The following is a 24,451-nucleotide window of genomic DNA, read 5'->3' as shown; positions in this document are numbered from 1 at the left end:
CTAGAACTACTGCCGGCTTAATTCAGTTACGGCTACCAGGAACAGAAACCCTTTCACAGAATCATAGAATACTTAGGGTTGGAAAGGACCCTGAGATCATCCAGTTCCAACTCCCCTGCCATGGGCAGGGACACCTCACACTAAACCATCCCACACAAGGCCTCATCCAACCTGGCCTTGAACACTGCCAGGGATGGAGCACTCACAGCCTCCCTGGGCAACCCATTCCAGTGCCTCAGCACCCTCACAGGAAAGAATTTCCTCCTTAGATCCAACCTAAACTTCCCCTGTTTCAGTTTTAACCCGTTACCCCTTATCCTGTCACTACAGTCCCTGTATTCCAGCCTGAAGGAGTACTCACTCATACCTCTGCTCTTGCTGGGAGGTTACCATGGCCCACGAAAAATATACATCCAGACCTGAAAAGGAATACTCATGAATCACCGAAATACATCGATACAGTGCAATTCAGCCCAGACTGGCCTGGTTGGTCTGTCCTGGCTCACTCATAACTCAGGCTGTTCTCCTGCACAACCACCTCTGGGAAGATTTAACTCTGCCATTAAGCAGTTTCATTTCACAATTTTATCATTTGAAACGATGAGGATGGAATTTAGCACGTCTTTGCTGTAAATAACAGAATAACAAAATGTGCTGTGTCAAAGTATTTTATTAGTAAAGCAGATTTTTATTAGCATCTTGACTCACCACATAATCTAAAGGAGAGGGTCTAATAAAGAGCAGTTTGGTTTGTAGATAACACAGGTTGCAGTTAAAACACAAACAATTCCTAATTGCTTATCTCAATACACATAACCAGCCTGTGATGTAATATACAATCACACACACACCGGTCTGTGTAAGACAGGTAGCAGGATGTCAGCAGTTTTAAAGCTGTCTCTGGCAGCACAGCACCTTGCAAGAGTGAATAAACATAGCCCTGAGCCTTGGGCTGTGACTCTGGAAACAAACCACACCCCAGCCAGGACCTAAAACTGAAGAGCCAACAAGGCAGATCAGCTGCACTTCCTGGATGACGGCGTGGTAACTGCACCTGTTTGCTCCTATGTGTCAGGAACGGTAATATCACAAGGACCACACCGCACAAACACGCCGCTCCGGCAAGAATGCGGACGGATGCCCGCATGTGCATTGCTCTGGAGCGGGACCCCGGTCGTGCTGAGCGGCTCCCCAGTGCCACCCGGGGCGGCTGACTCTAACGTACTTGCCTGCCCACACACCATAGTTCGTGTCGGTCGGACCGCGACCCGGGCGGGCCCCTCCGGCGCCGGCCTGCGGCGGGGAGCCGGGAGCCGCGCCCGGCCTGCCCGGGGGGCGGCCACCGCGGCCGGGGCGGGGAGCGGGCGGGAGGCGGGCCTGGCACGGCGGGGGGCGGCGGGCGCTGCGCAGAGCCCGGCTCCCCGCTGCGACGGGCGGAAGGCCGGAGGGCGGCAGCGCCATGCCCGGCCCGGCAGCGCCGGGGCCCGGCCCCGACCCGGAGGAGAGCTACGACTTCCTCTTCAAGCTGGTGCTCATCGGGGACGCCAGCGTGGGCAAGACCTGCCTTGTGCAGCGCTTCAAGACCGGGGCCTTCGCCGAGCGCCAAGGCAGCACCATCGGCGTGGACTTCACCATGAAGAGCCTGGAGATCCAGGGCAAGCGGGTGAAGGTGAGCGCCAGTCCCGGGGGCTGCGGCTCGCCTCCCGGCCCGCCGCCGCGGAGCTCCGTGCCGGAGGGGCCGCCGGGCCCCGGCCCGACTGCCGCCGTGCCGGGGGGACGGGCTGCTCGGCCCTGGGGCCGCCTTCCCGAGCGGCTCCTACGGCGAGGAGGGACCAAGCGCATCCGTAACCGCGTCCTGCTGCGGCGGAGCAGCGGCGTGGCTGCGGGCCCTCCTCAGCACCGCGCGGACACTGGTAAAAGCCCCTCCGCGAACGCGCACTGCCTCCGGTGTGCCGTAACGCGGCACCCGTCTCCAGTGAGGCTTCTGGCCACGGTGTGTTTACGAGCCGGGAGGAACCCCAGCTGGACTGTAACGTTTCCAGGAAGGGACGTGGAACTGGCAGAGCGGCAGAAGCTGGGGAAGCGGCTATTAGATGAGGCGTATTTAAAAGTTACCTTAAAGAACTGTTTACGGGGTGTCCCTGAAAGTGTAATTTACATAGTTCTTCTCAAACCAGAATAAATAACCCTAAATTTGACTAATGCTTTTCTTAGGATAGAGAAAATCTGCTAATCGTTAGGGTTAGAAGGAGGATAAGGACGCCTGCCCAGTGCGCTCAGACCCTCAGCAGCACAGGCTCCAGAACAGTGTGCTCCAACAGCCAGGCAAGGCTTAAAGCACCCGCGGTTCGTAGGGGGCGGCTGGGATCAGCCCCCTCCAGGGGCGAGTCGTACAACTAACTACTCCTCGTTATCCCAGCGGGACTGGAAAGAACTTGGTGCAGTCACTGCCTGGGAAAGGTCAGGCGATTGTAAAGCTTTTGGTGACACAGGAATACGGTAATGGCAGTTGAATTTTGGTCTGCGTTTTCCCAAGTAGGTGTCAAAGTCCTCTGTTATCTTTTTCTTACAGATTAACTTTAGTGAGCAGAATATTAAGCACAGAAAATGGAAGAAATGAAGGCTCACATGTTTTAGGAGAGGGGGATCAGAAGCTCCAGCCTGGCAAGGTGTTGCTTTCCTTCGTGGTGTTACGCCTTCTCCCATGTACAGCCTTGATCGGCCATCGGCCCCCAGCATAACCTGGGGACTTAGTAGTATTTTAGAGAAAACAAGTAAGAAAATGCAAGCTCTCAAGGCTTTCTTTTTCTTTGGGTTGTTCTGTATTTCCACTCCAGAAAACCCTGGGGCTGCACAGATTGCAGAAGAGTATTTTAAGCATTACTTTAGACAAATTAATCAGTGTTGCTGATTTACTTTACAGATATTTTTGTTAGCTGTTGAGTCAGGGACGCAGCTAAAACATGAAAACGTTTGCTTGGAGGGTTTTCTTTGGTCTCTTAGAGGTGTGGGTTGTATGTGAAGTTTAAATTCCAGCTAGGCTTTTCTGGTTGGGTTGAGATTCGGAGCAGTCCAGGTAATCTGGGTAGGATTGTTCAGCATGCTATCAGAAATGGAAAATAAAGAGGCATTTCGTTAGACTTGCGTGAGCTTCCTCATAAAGCAAGTGAGTAGCAGTGTACAGAAGTCCCAAGGAACTTCTGATCACCACTTGCTCCACATCCCTAATGGTCTGAGCTTCATTTTCGGTCAGGCTAGGTAGAGTATTACAACACAGCTGCGTATGAACTGGACGCGTACTTAGAGATGGAAACCTTGTAACGTTTGTGTGTCCCTTTTCCTTTAAAACTTCAGATGTTGTCATCATATTTCCATAACGTTGCTGAAACATTTGGGGCCCGAGGATTTGAAGTCTCAACTCCTTTGATGCCTTTTTGCTGGATAAGAAGCATGTTGGGATACTAAAAGTTAAGGTTCTGCAAATAGCTTTTTTTTAACTCAAGGCTTTGCTTGCATCTAAAAGGTGTATTCAAGTGTCTCAAACAGTATTTCGTACGCTACTGCTTCGTCAGCTGCTAAAGCTGACTAAACTTCATCTATAGAGACATAAGTGCTTGAGAAAGGAGCTATTGATGGACAGTGCTGGTAACTGAACCTTTCTCTTTGGAAATAAACCAGTGAGGTGCTGGTACTGTAACCTCCCCAGTATATCCTGACTTGCAGAGATTTACCACTTGCAGAGAGTAAGCTTGTCTGTGCCATCCAGTCTTGTCTCTGTTCTTGTTCTTTCTCAAAGATGTCCAATTTTGTCCAGTGAGTTATTGTCCAGTGGGATTATACAAGCCAGTTGCCTCTTTGATGGGCTGTTGTGAGCTGTGGACTCTTGGAGGCATTGGAGTTAACAGGAGCCAGGCTTGGATTTGGCAGATCTAAGACTCTGGCTTCTAATGGAACTTCACAGTAAGGCTACCTGTGATGACCACCTTGATTTATATCCCAAGGGCAAATTCTGACCAGCATATATGCAGAATTTCCCCCTTCAGCTTTATGCAGTGTCTGCAGTCTAGATTAGTTTAAAAAAGCTCTAGTGTATGCTGTTCAACAGGTTGGAATTACGGTGTACTGCTCTATGAAATACATCCTTTTCAGCTGGCTTAAATCCTTGAGTGCAGGCTCAAGTTCCCAGAAGTTGTGGTTATTGACTTAACGCATAGTGACTAATGTGCTGTTGATAAAAGAATTACTTGTTCTATGAGTGATAGAAAGAATCTGGCAAACAGAACAAAAATGTGTTGTAACTGTTATGTCACTGAAAGAAAAGATATTTATAAAATGGTGGAACTAAGATTTTACATAATGCTAGGCAAGAACATTCCTAAGTCCATAGATCGTCATTAGCAATAACAAAATTCCTTTTCTTTTCCTGAATTACCTCCTGTAAACTGATAAATTAATGGGGTATCTTTAATTTCTACTTTATACTGTCATTTTATAGTGGTTTTACATATACTGAGTACTTTTATCTTTGTGCCATAGTTTTTTCTCTGTCTTACTATGTATTTCAGAAAGCAGCAGAAGGGAAGAACAGTTGAAAACAAACACATTCCTTTTATAACAAATACTTCTTTATATATCATTGCACTTTTTAATTTACAAGCTTTTCAGGCCATATGATACCAAGATTCTTGGCTTTTATTCAGGCCTCGTGGCTTTAACTATATTCCTTTCAGACCAGCCCAAAACATAGTATGTCATCATCTGGCCAAGTTGCAGGTAATATAACCCCATGATTTGTTAACTGTCATGTCTCCTGACTGTTGCATTTAATAATGTTCTAAACAAATACAAGTGAAGCTATTGGTAATTCCATGAAAGCAGTATTCTTTGACATCCAGAGGAAAGCGTAGCTCTCTTCTCTGTCAACTACTTTGACACTTACAATGCTAGAGCAAACAGGAATGCTGCATTCCCAGCAAAGAGGGGATTCCTCATTCTTGGACAATTTTGTAAGGAAACAGTTGAGTGGTTTGTCCTAACTGTTCTGTGTATATCACTTTAAATTGAAATGCGTTGCCATAAAGGTGTTAGTTTTGTTGCTTTTGGCAAAAACTACATGGCTTCACTTACAAGATAGTTTCAGTACGTCTTTTTAGGAGCAAGTATTGTGATTTGCCAGTGTACAGAGATGTGTATTATCGTTCGCCATCCTGGTGACAGGATTCAGACACAGTCAGTTGGTTAAGAATCATTTAGCATGGTCTTTGCATACTCCATTTCGCTGCTGGGAAATTTCATGGAAGTTGCTGTATTTTGAAGAATTCTTAGCACAAAAGTGACATTTCTGTCTTTGTAAAGTATCAGCTATAGCATGTACTTAGTTGTTATTAATGCTGCTTCACAAACAAAAGTACACCTAAACTCCCTTGATACTTTAGAAGAACCAGGAAAGTACTTAAATTACGTAGGAAGTAAGGGAGACAGAACTCAGTTAACATGTCTTGAGGCCATTTGTTAAGCATTAACCTTTGATAAACAATATGTTTATCAATGCAAGAATCCACATCAAACCATTTGATAATACTTGTTTACTGTGCTCTTTGCCCAACCTGCCACTTGCCATTTTCAATGCTTTGTCTGTTTCTGTAGGTGAAACTCTTTTCTTTAAGCCACTGTGAAAAGCCTGACTCAGTCTTCTTGATAAGTTCCTCACAGGTACTCAGCATCCCATGCTGGATAAGCCTGTTTCCCTCAGGCTCTTCTCATGGGGTGTGTACTCTGGTTACCTGACCATCTTGATGGGGCTCCACTGAACTTGCTCCAGTTCTTCAGTGTCTTTCTTGTAGCGGGGGAGGGAGCAAAATTTGACACTGTCTTTTAGCCAGAACCTCGTAAGTGCTGAATAAAGGGGAATAATCACCTCCCTCGATCTGCTAGCTGCAGTCCTGTCAGTACATCTCAGCATACTGCCAGGGCACACTGCTGGCTCCTCTTCAGCTTGCTGTCCACAAAGACCCCCAGGGCTTTTTCAGCACAGCTGCTTCCCAGCCACACAGACCCTAGCCTGCATCCTTGCGAGGGGTGAATGACATGTACTCCTTCCCAACAGGAAAAGATGAAAAAGCAAATGTGAAAAGATGTTCAAGACTTTGTCTAATGTACTTACAGAAAGCTCCAATTCTATGGTGATTAAATGGAGTCATGAAAAGTCTTACAGGAGTTAATAGCTGGTTTAGGATTTTGCTATTCAGTACCAGTCAGCGCTAAGGGCTGTGCTGTCCAAAAAATTCAAAGCTAAAATCAGATCAAACTAACCAGCTTTAGTAAGTAAATGGGCATTCAAGAGTGAAACAATGAGCACAAGAAAGGTGGCTCCTTGTCTTTGTTCACTTGGGGTATTCTGTCATATTCCTTCTGAACAATGGCTGTTTATTCTCTGTTCTTTATTCTGTCCACATTTGTTACTAGAGGGGTCCCCCATCTCTTATTTCATAGGTGGTTTTTCTTAGTACCCTCAGATAAAGCTTACACGATTCTCCAGCAATCCTAACATCTGTCTTTCTTACACCAAAATTGTTGCTAAAGTAATCACAAACTCAGGAATGGCTTCAGAAGGTTACTGAGTGACAGACATTGCTTTCATCACCTCATTTACAAAGCCAGAGCACTTAAATCAAGGAAATAAATTAAGTACTTCATGTCATATACTGCATGATGATACACAATATGGAAGATGATGCACAACATGGAAGAATCCTATCTCTTGTAATCTGTGACTAGTACAATTAATTTGGAATTCTGAATTTAACATCTAACTTACATTGAGGGGCTTTTAAATAAGAAATACTAAGACTAAATTGTTTTCCAAAGAACTTACAATTGTTATTTCTTGTCCAGAGTTACCGCCTTGTAAATACAACAAATTACACCTTGTAAGTTCAACAGAGAGACTAGATACATTTTTTTAGGTAATCTGGTTCCTAACACTTGCATGCTCTGTGTGTTTCTGTTCTTAGTGATTTAAAATAAGGCAGTTATTAAAACTTCAACCACCACAGCAGGACAAGCTTCTAAACTTTCAAATTGTAAGGAATGAGTTGTTATTAGCCCCACGAAAAGTACAAGTGTTAGTTTCAGTACAGGGAGAGGGCTAGGATGTACAGCTGGGATGGCAAGTCTTTGATGACAGTGTTGTCTTAGTTTAGCTTAAGCAAGTCGTTAAACCATGCGTATATTTGACTGACTTCCCCTGAAACAAAGAATGAGCCCTTGCCTGGCTCCTGCCAGTAGAAGTGGTGGGAATGGTGACAAGCAGGTATGTCAGTTGATACAAAGTCATAGAGTAGCTTGGGTTGGAAAGGACCTTAAGATCATCAAGTTCCAACCCCCCTGGCATGGGCAGGGACACCTCACACTAAACCATCTCACCCAAGGCTCTGTCCAGCCTAGCCTTGAACACTGCCAGGGTTGGAGCATTCATCACTTCTCTGGGCAACCCATGCCAGTGCCTCACCACCCTTACAGTAAAGAACTTCTTCCTTACATCCAATCTAAATTTCCCCTGTTTAAGTTTTAACCCATTACCCCTTGTCCTATCACTACAGTCCTTAATAAATAGTCCTTCCCCAGCATCCTTATAGGCCCCCTTCAGATACTGAGGTCTCTACGCAGCCTTCTCTTCTCCAGGCTGAACAGCCCCAACTTCCTCAGCCTGTCTTCATACGGGAGGTGCTCCAGTCCCCTGATCATCCTCGTGGCCTCCTCTGGACTTGTTCCAGCAGTTCCACGTCCTTTTTATGTTGAGGACACCAGAACTGCACACAATGCTCCAGGTGAGGTCTCACAAGAGCAGAGCAGAGGGGCAGGATCACCTCCTTCGCCCTGCTGGTCACGCTCCTTTTGATGCAGCCCAGGATACGGTTGCTTTCTGGGCTGCGAGCGCACACTGCAGCCGGCTCATGTTCATTTTGTCATCGACCAGCACCCCCAAGTCCTTCTCCACAGGGCTGCTCTGTATCTCTTCTCTGCCCAACCTGTAGCTGTGCCTGGGATTGCTCCGACCCGGGTGTAGGACCTTGCACTTGGTCATGGTTGAACTTCATAAGGTTGGCATCAGCCCACCTCACAAGCGTGTCGAGGTCCCTCTGGATGGCATCCCTTCCCTCCAGCGTATCAACCAAACCACACAGCTTGGTGTCATCGGCAAACTTGCTGAGGGCGCACTCAATCCCACTGTCCATGTCAGCGACAAAGATGTTAAACAACACCGGTCCCAACACCGATCCCTGAGGGACACCACTTGTTACTGGTCTCCAGCTGGACATCGAGCCATTGACCACAACTCTGTGTGTGGCCATCCAGCCAGTTCTTTATCCACCGAGTGTTCCATCCATCAAATTGATGTCTCTCCAATTTAGAGACAAAGATGTCGTGTGGAACAGTGTTGAACACTTTGCACAAGTCCAGGTAGATGACATCAACTGCTCTACCCCTGTCCATCAGTTCTGTAGCCCCATCATAGAAGGCCACCAAATTGGTCAGGCAGGATTTCCCCTTAGTGAAGCCATGCTGGCTGTCACCAAGCACCTTGTTGTTTTGCATGTGCCTTAGCATGCCTTCCAGGAGAATGTGCTCCAAGATTTTGCCAGGCACAGAGGTGACACTGACTGGTCTGTAATTCCCTGGGTCATCCATTTTCCCCTTCTTGAAAATGGGGGTTGTATTTCCCTTTTTACAGTCATTGGGAACTTCACCTGACTGCCATGATTTTTCAAATATGATGGCCAGTGGCTTAGCAACTTCATTCGCCAGCTCCTTCAGGACCCACGGATGGATTTCATCACGTCCCATGGACTTGTGCACATTCAGGTTCTTAAGGTGGTCTTGAACCACATCCTCTCCTACAGTGGGCCTAAGGTCTTCACTCATATGTATGTTTGCAAAGAAAACATCTTACAGGTCTAATACATAGAGTAGTCTCAGCAATGACAGCAAAACCGCAACAAACTGAAGATCATGTCAGAAGTTAAATGATTCAAAAGAGGAGTGAGGAACTTCAAATGCCTGAGAAAAAGAACTTACCTGAAGGATGAGGGCTTGAGGAAGACTACTGTTGGAGCTCCCGAGAAGGTCAAACCTGTGGTCTGTGTTGTTCCCAGCAGCACAGAGAGAGCTTCAGCAACTTCGTACATACAGTCCTGTGGACAGACATGCTTGAGTCTGTCCACACTTGACAGAAGCTTGAGTAAATGTTGTAAATGCTTGAGTAAAAAATGCGTGTGTGCGTGTGTGTGTGCTGTGAGATCTTGCTGGTGACATTTTGAGGTTGCTCTGATGCCACTGAGAGGCTGTGGAAACTGTGGAGAACCTGAGAAAGGGAAATACCATACTCATCTTCAGAAAGGGCAAGAAACCCTGGGAACTACAGGCCAATCAGAGTTACATTGCTCCCTGTGAAAATCATAGATTCAGGAAGAATGACGTTTGGAAACCACTTGAGGCAGGCAGTTGCCTTTGTCCCCTCGCAAAATCTGTCCCAACCTCAATGATTCTGAGATTCTATGGAATGTACAGCCCAAGCCTGGCCTGCTCAGTCACGGTGCGAGTAAATCACTTTTATTTACACCATGTGAGAAGTGTAAGCTATAACAATTTTTTCTTTTTTAATATAAAATGTTTATGATCCTTCTGTCTGCAAAGAATCTCTCAGACCTCTCCCAAGTGTTGGGTAATCATCATTAGCCTTGTTTTGCACTTGACCTAATCAAGGATTGAGGTTTAAAACTACGTAATGAACACAAAGGTCTAGTGGGAGGCTTGAGTACAGAGAACATCATACATAAACCTGCCATGAACTTCCTTGTCCCTGGTATTTGTCTGTTGACTGTTCTAAGCCATTACCTGCCCTTAATAAGCATTGCTTTGTGGTTTTTGGTTTTCTGAGGCCATTACAGTCCCTTCCCCTTCTCTGAGAAAACTCTTATTAGGACTGAGAAGTACTTTCTCATTGGGTTGATTGCTTTTAAGCTGTACATATATCGTTTGGGATCTAAATGCCTTGCCATTGGTTAGCTTAGTTAGCACAGGAAAGTGATTTGATCAGTACAGCCTTTTCCAAAGTGAAAGTTGCTGCTCAAACATGCAGCAGAGTCAGAAGACAAAAACAAAATATTAATGTGCAAAAGAAAGAAATGGAAAAATTATTCCATATTATTGAGTACAAAATATCACTGCCACATTGTGTGAAGTTATCAGCTGTTTAAAATGAGGAGGTTCAGAGAGAGGAGAAAAACTAAGTAACAGGTCCACAATATGGGAAGATTGAAAACCCCAGGAGTATTTGCTCTGTCCTGCTTCAATTAAGAGGAGGTGCAGAATATAAGGAACGGCACAAAAAGGCAGGCAGTGGTGTCTCATTTGTCACTTGGGGATAGAGAAGTGAAAGTGCAACAGAAGGAAAGAAAATATAAGATTTCTGAAAGGAAATTATTTGGTTTAATTGCCACTATACTGAAGCCAAGAGCTTTGAAAAATTCAAAAAGGATTAGAGACTTATATGGAGGATGAGAACATCCACAGTTACTTTAGATTAGAAGCTCCTGGAATATAAGCTGTCATGTTCCAGGACATTACACAACCTATAAAACAAAAGGACTTAGAAAGACATTTTCCCTGTAAGCAGAAAATTGTGTTTGTCCACTCTGAGTTACTTGCCTGCTTCTTCTGGAACATCTAGTACTGGGAACTCAAACCCTGGTACTAAACTCATAGTTTTAATGCTGCTGGATTTAGGCAAAAGTATGTAAGATAAGCATTTCTTCTCCCTGCCCAGATGTAATGTCTGTTCTACCACCTAAAAAAGGACAGCTGCCTAGCCTGACTAGATCTTTGACTGACTGTATTGAAATCAGGAATTGCCGGCATTTCTTTTATATGTTTTATGTATTCTATATATATTCTTTCAATTATCTCGTATGTACTTACCAAACAGCATCAGGGCTCTTGGGTGATACCACCACATCCTGCTCCAGTTGTTACTACCCCAGTAGCAGAACTGGCAAGCCTATATCAGTACCACAGACACAATGCTAGTGAAAACCCTGCTGTAGTTTCAGTGACACTGATGAGGAACTGGAATGGCTTGCCTATGGCCTAGTGTCTTGTTTTGATAACTCTGCTAGAGAAGGTTTTACAGGGGTAGGGCTGACACACAAGTGATAGTTTCCATAATCTGCCACAGAAGGATGCATCAGAGCTCACCTGCAGGATCCCAGAGTGTCTCAGTCCAAACTCTGAGCAGCTGAGTGCAAAAACATTCTCTGGTATGTATTATTATCCTTGAATCATGAACAAAGGACTAGAAAGATGTGATGCCAGAGTATATTACATATAAGGGAGCTTTATAACAAGGTTATTGAATCAAATCCTATTTTTTGCTGAGGAAAGCTTGCTGGCCAGCATCTCACTGTGTGCTTTGCTTTATTCAGTTGCAGATCTGGGACACAGCTGGCCAGGAGAGATTCCGCACTATCACACAGAGTTACTACCGCAGTGCCAATGGAGCAATCCTGGCCTATGACATCAGCAAGAGAGGCTCCTTCCTGTCCATTCCTCGCTGGATCGAGGATGTGAGGAAGTATGCTGGTTCCAACATAGTACAGCTACTGATTGGTGAGTAAAAAGTATTAATATCAAGTGCTACAGGTTACCATACAGTGTTTCAATACCTGTTTCCATACCTGTTTAAGATGGTTAGTTTTATTTTTTAATTAAGATGTATGTAATAGATCCCATTGGAAATTTTTCCTGGGTTTTTTCATTAGAAAGTAAGTGCTGATTCATCGCACCAGAAATGTTTTGCTTCTATTAACTTCTGTTAAGAAGTAGGCAGCTTTCTATCAGAAGCCAGCTTTGAATCCATTGCTTCTCACTTAATGGCGAACTGGGAATGCAAGATTTGCAGGTTCTGAGGCACAGCTGCTGGGAGCTATCCTCATGGTAAGGATCATGAGGTTTCCAGGGACCAGAGAGGCTCCATCATAGCAAGCCAACGTGTTTTGGCTAATTGGAACACCCACCAACTTCAGCAAATGGGAAATTTCAGACGGACTCTGGGGCAGTCAGGGTTTGTCAGTTCTCTGCTTCCCAGACCCAATGTTTCTGACTCAGATGCAGCTCCTGTGGCCTGGAAATCTGCTCATGCAACATCGGCACTATCCCAGATTTCCCTAGGTACCAGCAGGCTGTTGCTGTTTTCACAAAATGCTTTTAACTTCCATTTCTAGTTCATTTTTCTTCTCTTAAGATGTACAGCCACCACTCTTCAGCTACTGACTTTTTCTGTTCTCTGTCCGAGTCATACAGGAATAGAGGCTGGAGGGGGCTGAGGAGGTTATCCAGTCCAGCTCCTGCTGACAGCGGGGCTGATGTCAGGTTGGACAGGGCGTGTACATTCAAACTTCGAAAATCTCCAAGAATGGCAATTCTGCAGCTCTGGAAACCTGAGAACCTCCTGCTAAATACTGACCCTGACAGAAACAGTCATTATAAATGACTCTTGTTTCTTCCAGGAAACAAGTCTGACCTAAGTGACCTTCGAGAGGTTCAGCTGGAGGAAGCTCAGAGTCTGGCTGAACACTATGATAATATCATCTGTGCCATAGAGACCTCCGCGAAAGACTCCAGCAATGTGGAGGAGGCTTTTGTGAAGATGGCTACAGAGCTCATGATGAGGCATGGAGGCCCTATGTTCAGTGAGAAGAATACTGACAGCATCAAGCTTGACAGCAAAGACGTTGCAGAAGGCTGGGGGTGTGGTTGCTGATACGAGCTAGGTGATGTCCCTAACTTTACTGGAATTTAGATGGTGCTTCACCCTAATGCTGAGTAGCATGGTAGCCATATCCTCCTCCTCCTGTGAAACCAGCAGTTTTGTAGAAGTTAGACACAATCCTGTTTGCTTTGGTTTCTTAGTTTTAAAAAGCGACTCTCAAGAGGTAGTCCTAGAAGTCAAATCCTCTGAAAAATGTTACATCTCCACCATCTCCTTTTCTGTAACCTTCACCCAAGTTACAAAAGTGGAAGAAACAACTTGGAACTGGTGATGTGGGGTAGGGAGGCAGATGGTTGGGGAAGAGGCTGACGCACACCAGAGTTCTGAAGCATTTAGCGTGGGACTGTTGGCAAAGGAGGTCACTTTTGGAACAGCTAATCTTTAACAGTGACTGTAAATCCTCAGCACTCCACCAATGACCAGAAAGTGCCAGTGTCTTTGATAAAGGTATTTCAAGTGCTAGAATACCCAGCATTTTGATTACAGGGCCAGAAAGCAGTCACCATGCCACAGGGCATGTGAATTGCTGATTCACATTGGGACAGGCCCAGGTAGGGAAGTCTTTTCTCAGGTTTTGTTATAATTTTAAGTTATCAAGTTAACATAAAGCAAGATCAGCCTGAGCACTATCACAGAACTTGCAGTCAAACAGGATTGAACCAGTGTAGTTATGTTAAGTACAGCCTTGAGAAGAGGGTAGATGCATTTCATTTGTTCTTTTTTGCACAGTGATAGCTCCCTTTTCCAAGCGGGTATCGAGTTTTTTCCCTCAGGTTTCTTAATTTCATTCCATAACTCAAGACCTGCGCCACTGGAAAGAGGAACTGGAGAAACCTTGAACCGACTGGTAGCCATGATCTCCTGCCATGTGCCTAATGGTCATTAACAGGGTTCATTCTGGTCACGTATTTGATATAATGTTACCAGAATGTTTATTGCTTAAGTGGTATAAGTGGATTTGATTTTTGCTTTGGATTTGGGTTTTGCTTTGTGGGTGTTTTTAAACCATCTCTTTAAAAACAATCTTGGCATATAATGAGAAAGAAGACCTCTGAAGAGCTGAAAACTGTGTGCATTGCAACTTCTTGGGTTTAAGAAACCAGCACCTTTTCAAGTAACTCCCTCCCAACTTTGCACTCAGCTGCTCCCCTCTCCCTATCAGAAGTTACCAATTGATTTTCATTCCTTGAAAACACTCATCAGGAAGAGCCTTTCACTGTTGATCAAAGGTCTACACTGTTAAATAGATTTAGTAATGCAACTCCATATAGTTGTCTTTCAGATTCAGCTCTGTATTACACGTTGTAGGTGCAGGTGAAGTACTGAGGGCAGCAGTCCTCTCTGGACTTACACTCTCCAGCACCTTCAAAAATGGACTTGCAAGGAGAGCAGAAGCAGGATTATTTTAACTCTGTGGTTAAAGCAAAGGTGTTCAGAGTGACAAGTGATTTTTGCAGTCCTGATGCTTTAAAGGAGCTCGTTTTCAGAAAGCACACACTTAAGGTGAAGTCACGTCTTGTCTGAAAATCTTGATCAAAGCAGACCTGGATTGGTTTGCTACTAGAGCTACACTAGTTTTTAGCCATTTAACATACCCAGTATCATGAAAATCAGGAAGTTTTAAGAAAGGGCTAATGGATCAATGGGCTAATTTCAATACTGTTCATCCTCCTACAGAAAATATGAAACCATTCTTTGGTCTTTTTGTTTTTTTAAACTCTGAGGTAGCCAGTTGAGGCATAACGTATGCTTTATAGCCTTCTTGCTTCTAATCGAAAGCGTTAGTTTTCAAGTTTTATAGTTGTGAGATTGAAAGGGCCTTAAATTTTTCAATTAGTATAGTTTTCACAATTCTAATGTTTTATGCAGAAGGGCAGGTTGAGCTGCAGTACTTAAGAGTATTTTTGATAGTTTTCCAGGACATTCCAAGCTCTCCTACACCCAAAGACAACAGGCAGGAAGTGTCCAGCAGTAACTAGACACTGAAAATGGGAATTACCCATACTCTGGATTTGTTAGTGATTAGCAATCCCTGTATTCTGCTCCTGAAGACAGTCCAAGCTAAAACTCAGTCCTGATGGATGCTTTTCTTCCTGGTTAGTTGGTCCTGAAAATCCAGAATACTAGCAAGCATTTGACTTTGTCATGCCATATTCTAGTTTACATCTGTAGGTAACAGTCCTCCAGGTCAGCATGCTTGAACATAGACCCTCAGATAAGCTCAGCCTCCCACCATTTGCAGGATTAGTGCCAAATTATTTAAGCCATGCTGATAAAGATTCACATGCATTGAAGAATGGTACTGCTACTACTCAGATTGAAATCAGTAGTTTACATAGTAACTCATTTTACAGCTGGAGCAAGATGCAAAATGAACATAAATCCTGCTTGCAATGCAGTCAGTGAATGATTGTGCATTTATAGTAGATGGAGAACTGAGGAACTATTGATCCACTTCCTTAGTTTTCAGGTTTGTTTAGTAGACAAGTAGAATTAGACCAAGTGCTGTAATTTTCCTTACCATTTGCCCCCATATATTCCTTAAGCTAGTCTTGAAGGCTGAGACTCTGTCTACATGTTAGTCTGTTCCAGTCAAAAAACATAAGATACAGCATCAGTGATTTGTTTGTTGTATTTCTGAGTGAATGCACCAATTCAGATCAGGCTTCATTTTGTTGTAGAAAACTATGACTATGGCTTTAAGTCAGCTTTGTCTTCTAACTCTTGGCTCTTCTATGTTGTAACAAGTGCAATACAAGTTTGCATGCCCTACCTAATGGAACAGAAGGGAACAAAGAAACAGCCTGAAGGCTTGGTTTATTTTTTCAGGTTAGCAGCAGTTATGAATGACAGTGCTTTGGCTGTCAGTAGTAAAAGGCTTATTTCAATTACCAAAGCCTTAAAATACTCACTAGGCTGATAGCTTCTTGGCCAGAAATAAATTAGTAAATGTAATTTGGAGCTTTTCACTCTCCTTCTGAAGACTTCTATTAAATGTGTAATTCAAGTGTTAGAAAGATAGTCATGTTGGTTTAATTCAATTAATCCTTTTGAAACCAAAAGTATACTCGGGTGAGGAGAGAGTAGCAATAAACCTGGGATTTAGGGGTAAAAACCTCTCTTTGAAACCTTAGGGTACAAGTGCACACTGCCATACAGTGAGTGAATAATTCAGTAGTGCATGAGCAGAGTTCACAGCATCAACATTTGCCAAGAAACCTGGTTACTGGCAGTTGAACATTAACAAGTGCAGTCACTGCTTTTAAGCAGATCTCCTTGGCTGACCATGTATTTGCATTAGTATTTATCATTTATTTTTGGCAATGCCCAAAGTGTGCAAAATATTACAAAGACACAGAAGGGGACATTAATCCCTGCCTTGTAACTCTTAGGAGTGGAATGCAGAGGCAAAGACTGAACTGAAATAATCAGCAGAATGTGGTTCCCAGGGGCGTTCTGCATTGTTATCCTCTGGACTGATTTTGATTTAAACTAATTTTACCTGCAGTTATTCATCCAGTACATCACCAGGGATGGAACTTGCACACATATTTAGAATTATGTAAATATAACACCAAATAAACCTCAGCCCAGAAACCTGCTAACATCTGCTTTGCAAAACAAAATGAGCAGAACCTAAGTCCTAATGATTTTATCACTTTCTCAGCAGTGGAAAGCAGGTCCCTTTTACAGGGGATAGAACTACAAAACTAAATTAAGCCCAGATAATGCCCATAGATTTCTAAGAACTTAATGAAAATGAGAGCTCTTGCTCAGTCTTTTCTTTGCCTTTAAAGATCATATTTATTTGAAGAATAGAGCTGACTATTACATGCAGTATACCTGTGTTGCTGCAGTGGTACTTTACAGTATGTATACACACGCAGTAACACCCTTAAATAACATTACAGCCTTTCTGTCACCTGCCCCAGTATACCCTGTCCCATTAAGATTTACACCTGTGTTATTGAATCTCAGAGCCCCATCCAGTTGACCATTTGAATGTGTTTTGCCATCTCATTCCAGTCCTGAGGGATCAGAGAGGTAGCATTATTAGTTTCTCTTCATGGGATTGTTTTACTCAAATAATGAAAGTCTCTTTAAATCAATATTAATTTGTGTGTTACTCCATGGATAGAAGTGGTTTTATCTTTACCTGTCCTGCTTCCAAAACATCTATATGTTAACAGAGCACTGAATTTTACCCTCCTGCATTATTTTGGGTGAACAGTGTGCTGGAGGAAAATTAAGTGAGAACAGTAACTGCTTTGTGAAACTGAAAAATAAAGTTACTCTCCTTTTGGTATCTTCCAGTCTTGGAGGGCGCTCAGTTTAACCCCTGTCCATCATTCTCTGTGGAGACTTCACAGAAGCAAACCAGGTTACAAGTAGAGTGTGCAACCAGTGAACAGGGAAAATCCAAAGAAATAGGAGCTCTTTTGTGGAGAGGTAGTTCCCAGGTGACTCACTTCATGCCAGCAGCTGATGACGACCATGTAGCTGTATTCCTGCCGTTGTGCTTCAAGAAGTGTTAAAGAGCAACAGATCCAAGGGCATGCATGTATAGTTCTTGGTAAAATTGAAAGGAACCGAAGCCCAAAGTTTAGGGTAACTAAGTGGTTAGGGTGATCAGCCTTTCTCAAATGATACCAGAATGTTTTATCAACTAAAAGGCATTCTAGATTTACAAATTGGGCCTTAAGAGATGTCACACTGTTACTGTAGATCAGTGGTTACAGTTGTATGAAGTATAGTGACTTCAGAGTCGTAAAGCAGAGTCCATTCTAATCAGGCTGTTCTCAGATCTGACAGCTCTTTTCCATGCTATGAGTAAATACTGCCTCCGTTTTATTTTTGTAGTATTTTTTGGTGCTGAACATTCCACTGAGATTTGAGTTGGAGAACCAGCCTTCTGGGTATCTTAGTTTTTACTCGCCAGGTAATGTTAGATTTGTTTTAGCCCTATTGAATTAGGTTATAGAGCTATTCAAAGCAGCAAAAAAATATCAGATGGAAGCATTTAATTGCAATCCCCACTGTTTACTGTAGGAAAAAGCTCACAACTATTCCATGAGTAGATGCAGTAATTTCCAGAACAAGTTTAGCCCTCGGCATCTTTATCATTTCATTGTAGTTTACTTCGAAAAGAGCAAAGTAAACAAACCAACCCAAATGTGTATTTGCTGTCCATAGAATTGGTGCCAGAGGTTAGACACATATAGCCAGCGCACTCACCTGTCCTGACCTTAGATACCATTTTTTAATGTGACTGAAAAACATTCACTTTGAAAAGAATGCTTTGAAGCACAAAAGGGTTGCCATTTTTTCTTCCCTTTTTAACAAGGGTTTCTATTACTTGAATACTGATACAGGCAGTTACCCCTAGTACATAAGTAGCTTTAGGTGTCACTGAAGATAGATTGTGTCAACAACTGTCTTGGTTTTCCATACGAGTCAGCAGCCAGCAGGAAACAACTGAATAACTTCACAAGAATGAGTAAAGAGAAGCCTGAGTAAGAGTCAAGGAAGATTTTCTATTTTATTCAATTACATCTGTTGGGTTTAATCAATGCTTACTTACACTTTCCTTCCTAGAGGTAAAATAATGCACTACAGAAGTAGTTTCTTGGGCTTTCCTGTTCACTTCTTGTACAACAGAAAACTACTGTCTATACTGATGACGAGTGTACTGCTAAACTGGTGAACTGGATGACAACAGCAGAGTTTAACATTTGGACAGCTGTGAAGTTGGCTTAAAGCTGTTCCTATTATGAGGTTAAAAGTATGTCTCTCTCCCCCAGGAAACCATTTGAAAAATCCAAAGATCCAAAATGGCACTTGATTTTTTTAGACTTCGGTTAAGGTATTTGCAATTTGATTATGCAACTGGACTGCTGCCACTGATTTCTACTTTTCTTTCAACTTCAGATTTAACAGAAAACTGAGTATTAACATTCCTATCACAAAGCACTGAAGACCCACCAGATACTGTAACTGACAAGTTCTTGTGTGTTATCAACCTCCTGCTCCTGGAAAAGCTATTTAATACCTGTAGTGTCTACTCTGAAATCAATCAAGTCCGAGTAGGCAGTGTAGGTCAAGAGAAGATATGGCAGGTATTAGGTATATATTAGATAAATACACAAAGCTGCTTTTGTTTGAAGCCATTCCTGTCTAAGGCTTACCTACCCCATTCAAAATTTGTTATTATAGCAAGAGTCCTCTAAGTGAACTATTTTTCTTTAGTCATAAGCATAACATTAAAAAATCCTACATTTATATTTTTAATTTTGAAGCCTAAACTGGAAAACTAAGAACAGCAGTCACCTATTTTAAGCTTTCATAAGAACATATAGCACTGACTACCCTGTTGGAATTTAAACCTTAATTCCCCTATAAACTCACTCAGACATCTTAAATTACACATTATATATTCAGATATAATAGCTAGCTAAAAGAATCCAAGTTTCTGTAAGTTTGGGCATAAAGTACCTTACATAGGACCAAGATTGTGGCAAGCTAGCACAGATTTCTAATGGTTCAATCAATACAAAAAGACCCTTAGACAAAAAGATTATCTTTTCCAGATAAAAACAGAGGAAAACATGAAATAGAAGAGTGTATTTTCTTAGAAATAGTCGTTTTAAGGCACCCGCCCAACCCAGTCTGTGTAGTTCCAAAAGCCAGTCTCTGCTCAGTAACCACTAAGTAACAGCCTATTACACTGCACTGTGCTGCAGAGCTTGTGATGATCAACACCCATTTCCTCTGCAGTAAATGCTGTGAGCAATATAGACTCATGTGAAGATGTGAGGGAGTGACTTTGGGTACCCAAACTATTGTATGGGAAAACAAGCACGAAAGATTGCCCTTTGAACATGGCATGCAAACTTGTCTTGACAATTTGAAGGTACTTTTAAAAACTGAGTTAAGAGCTGAATTTTCAGAGACATTAAAGCTGCAGACAGATGCCTACCAAGGTCTTCAAAAGCACCTAGTTACCACTGCAAATAAGCACAAGACCTGGATGGAACTGGTTTTGCACTAAAAGGAAAGAGTTATCAGGAAAAAAAATCAAAATACATTCATGTGAAGAGCATCCTGATTATTCTGCATTTTCATGTTCATTCCCTACTTCAATGCTCTGCATCAGTAAGCATTTTCCCCTTTGTAAATGGTATTTAAATAGATAATTCTAAGTGTGAAAAGTAGTTTGATACTTGACCAAATAAAATGCTATGTACATTTTCTCAAGAGAGTGATAATATTGATGACTTGCTGATAGAGTCTGATGGTGTGATGCAAGAGATTCACCAGGTAGAGTTAAGGCTTGGAATGGTGCTGCACACACACGCACACCCACCATTTCAAAGCCAGGGAAGCCAACACATGGGATCAGACACTGTCCTGCTTGCCAGACAGAAAGGAGCTACAGACTGAGTGGAAGGTGAATTTAGTTATTTGTAACTGTTTTTAAAGACTTTTGTTTTCTAAGTCTGTAAGGAGAAATGCTGAGATTTTTGATAGTTAGATAAGCTCAGTGCTGCCAACCAGCTTTTCCCACTGCTGTGCCTCACTCACTGATACCTGACAGGTATAAACCCCACAACTCCAGAGACCAGGTAGCATTCAAGTGAGTCTGGCTGAGACACCTGCTGGGGAGAAAATATAAATCTCTAATTCATATTGAATTCACTGCATTCCAAAATCAGATGAGGGGTTTGGATGATAACAGTGTTAAAATTATTCTGCATTTTCTAGGATGAATCTGTTGCTGTTTTTCAAGGTTTCTTCAAGAAATGCAGGTTGTACATTTCTAATCAGCAGTAACTACTTTGCTTTTAAAGTTCATCACAATACTTAGATCATTTCAAGTATGAGGAGACAAGGGAGCAAGCTTGCATATTACAGTAATTTTTATACTTTATCTTCATCTATTTATGAATTTATTATGAAAAATATTTTTAAACATATGAATCCTACTTTTTGTTGTGAATTTTAGCAAAGTAGTGGATGCATTGTACTGTGTATCATTAAAAAGGTTTAATTAAAGTAAACATTTGGCAATTAATACCTTCTGTTGTTATTTTGTGCGTGTACCTCACGTGGTTTATTATCAGAAACAAAATCAAGTTTTAAGAATGGAGGACACACCTGCAGAACTGTAGTTTCATAGCAGCTTCCCAGGTCATCTTCAAAAGCACTGTATGACACACAAACTATTCTACGGCGCTCTATGGTCTTCTACACAAGAGATAATCTAATGCACTCTATTAAACTGCTTAACTCTCTTCCTCTTACCCTTACAACTGCCCATCACTTACATAAATGCCTACACATTAAATAGCTTAAAAGTAGTAAGCTCTCCAACATAACTGGCCAGTAGATCAAGAATGAAAACTGGAGTCCCCAGTGTTGAGAAGTACAAACAACTTTTTCAGTGCTTACAGTTAAATGTAAACAATATAGTTCAACTGTACCTTCCTAAGGGAACACACATCCCGGATTTTAATTGCTATAAATTAAACAAAGCAACACCCCTTTCTTTTTACTTGGGTTTGTAATTCTAACATCAGTAGCTAAGCATTTTCCATCCACAGGAGCCAAATACCGAGTTACTTGGTTCTATATTCAGTCTACTCCTTCAGTAACAGCCTCAGATAGCAAAAGAGCAGTCATCAGTTTCCAATGAGATGGCTGTGCCCCAAAGCTGGCTCCTTGGAGCACTGGGTATAGCTGAATTCATCGGTTAATTCCCTTACATTGACACATTCTTTCCTACTGAAACATTCTGGATTTAACTGCACAGATCACTAGTGTGCACAGTGCTATACAGAATCAGTTTGAAAGATGAATAATGGAAGTGTCTTGCTTAACATGCATCTACTTTTTGTAGAATTCCTTTTTCTTGTATTTTGCATGTGTTCTGCACATCTAAAGTATAGTTTAAAATCTACGTGGGGAAAATAAAACAACTTGCCCAAAAAAATATTAAGGGAAAAGCAAGTTGTGAATTACAAGGCTGTGATATGACAAAAAACTGAACAGTTCATGTACAAAGATGGGTGTAATTTATGTAAATACCACCATTATTATAACAAAGCCCCAGAATATAAGTGTAAAACAGGTCTCTCTAAACCCTGTAAAGCACGTGGCCTTCCAAAGCAAGGCTGTGCTTTAACAGCACACACCTATGTCACTTTGCAGGAACCTTGGAACCTGCCTGGCTGGCTGCTAGTGAGCTCTCACTGTATTTCCAGAGCAGAAAGGACACACACGTGTTAACTGTAGTTTCATAGCAGCTTCTCAGGTCATCTTCAAAAGCACTGTATGACAAGCAAACAGCACAACTCTGACTGACGAGGGAGCAAGATGGATGGCCAGAATTCCCCCAGGACACCCTTGTGCACCCCTGAAAATGCAAACAGGTTAAACCAGTTATAAAGGGTTATGCAGAGGGAAAAAGCCCCCCACACTGAGACCAAAACAAAACTGCTCTGATCTCCACTGCCTGGTCGTTTGTGTCTGTGGCAAATTAAATACATCTCATTAACAGGCCTCTTTTGCTAACTTGAATTTATTGTGGAAAACAACCATGACAACTGTTTACTTGGCTTATTGTTAGTACATGTGACAGACACTTCAAAGGGACTTCTTAGCTGCATTTCTAGGAACCCTTCCTTGAATTCCTTAGGAATGTGGAATAGTTCGGCTGCACAAGGAGATCTCACACACCACAACCACTGTTTTTCCTTGTTAGTGAAGTAAATTGGCCTCCATCATGTAGCTGGCACCCACAAAAAACAACCTGATTTTTTATAGTCTAGGTTCACTGAGTATTTCTTCTCCCTACCTATGGTGAGGATATCAGCTTTTAAACTAGCAGAAAGGATATTCAGAGATACACCTCAACAAAATGAGATCCAAGTCCTACTGAAAATTCATTCCTTATTCTGAGAAACACTCTTACCTATGTAACAGGTGCTGCTTCTGCTTCAGAAAGATGTCAACAGATAAATCTGCAGTAAAGCTTGCTGGGCATTCCAATGTAAGACACACTTAGCATGACCTTAGGTCCTATACTGCATTCTCAGCTTGGCATACAAGACCAACAAAATGGAAGGAGAAGAACTTTTAATCAAGAGCAGCTGAGCCTCAGGTGGCCTTAATTAAACAAAGTAAACCCATCTGTGCTAGTTTGGCTATGTACTGATTTATCGTGTTCACATTAGTGACCACCGAAACATTCTTCTGAAACTGGGGCTGTTTGAGTCAACGTTGAAACAAGGATGTGTTTCATCACCCAAGAATTCATCCTTGTATAGACAAAAGGTTTTCATACAAACCGTGTAAGACACGCAGCAATACCATACCATAAAGACTGTTAGTACCCATTTCTGTTCAAGATGCAGAACATAGAAGCACACCATTGAGTTTTAAAGAAACTCCTGTAATGGTTGCCTGTGACACCGCAGGAAAGAGATTTCCACCTCTTTGAGCAACAGCCTTCTGTGCAATGTTATTCAGGTCACTATTTCTCTCCTCCTTTAAGCCCTGGTGAGACTAGGTGGGGGGCACAAAATAGCTACACTGCACTTGCCCTAACAAGGGGGTATTCTTGCTTTTAACCAGCACACAGGACAGGCAATGAGGAAACTAAGCCAGAGGTCTGGGCCAGCTTTCAGCTGCCTGTGCAACTCCTGTCATTTAAAGCAACATATACATTCCTTTCAAATGTATTTGCACCTCATACAAAACTATATCAAATCATTACAAACATGGATGCCTTGGTGGGACTACATACACTCACTGTGCTTGAAGCTGCACTCTGAACTAACAGACTCCACTGCAACCCTCTAGCTGTGGGGAACGATAACTTACAGTGAAGTGTCAACGTTTAGCACAGTGTTTGTGGGACTCGTTTTGTCAGTATTGCTCCTGCCCATCCATCAGGAACACCCTCTGAACAACAAAGAGCTGACAAAGGGCCAGCAGTCCGCTCGGGAAGGAAGCATGGCCGTGGCACAGGACCTGTCTCTGCGAGTCATCCACCCCTTGACACAACCAAGCCCAGCTGCTAGGGGCCCTCCAGCTCTGTGTCCCTTCCGCCGTGCAGAAACCCCTCACAGAAACGACTGTGACGCTTGCTTGCCACATTCGCTTATTTTCTTACTGGAGAGAGCCCAAGCGATTGTCCCCTTTAAAAAGCAAACAAACCCCAAACCTAAACCTTAATAAATGTGTATTTCTGATTCACGGTTTCACCATCTGCACCAAACACATCCTTCCCAGCAGCCGGGGCGGGGGGGCAAGAGCACCAACTGTGCCCGTCCCGGAAACGTGGGGCACGAGTTCTGCTCTGCCAGGAAACACCAAGCACTTGTTTGAAACCGGGACGAGGGGAAGCTGGAACTGTGAATGAACGCTCTCAGCTGCTATTTTTGGTGAGCATTTTGGCTTTTTGAGTGGCTGCCAAGCCCGTATTACCATTTACCAAGCTGGAGTTCAGTCCATCGGGGTGTGGAGCTTGAAATACCCTGAGCCGTAGGGAACTGTGTGGTGGTGATGGTTTTGCATTTTCCTACTTCTGTGCTATGGAAAAGTTAAAAATAAATAGATAAG

At 42.9% G+C, this 24,451-nt stretch overlaps 1 protein-coding gene across 1 annotated transcript; it reads left to right on the top strand.

Moving 5' to 3' along the window:
* The first annotated feature begins 1,395 nt into the window (after positions 1-1,395).
* RAB43 (RAB43, member RAS oncogene family) lies at positions 1,396-20,900 on the top strand. The gene is made up of 3 exons (XM_065687897.1): positions 1,396-1,669; positions 11,484-11,667; positions 12,567-20,900. The coding sequence occupies exons 1-3, from the start codon at positions 1,460-1,462 to the stop codon at positions 12,818-12,820; spliced, it is 648 nt and encodes a 215-aa protein (XP_065543969.1). The 5' UTR covers positions 1,396-1,459; the 3' UTR covers positions 12,821-20,900.
* The last annotated feature ends 3,551 nt before the right edge of the window (positions 20,901-24,451 follow it).

This window comes from Lathamus discolor, chromosome 7, assembly GCF_037157495.1.
Source record: "Lathamus discolor isolate bLatDis1 chromosome 7, bLatDis1.hap1, whole genome shotgun sequence".
NCBI lineage: Eukaryota > Metazoa > Chordata > Aves > Psittaciformes > Psittacidae > Lathamus > Lathamus discolor.
Note: the sequence above shows the minus strand (reverse complement) of the source record. Positions and strands in the feature narration are given on the sequence as shown.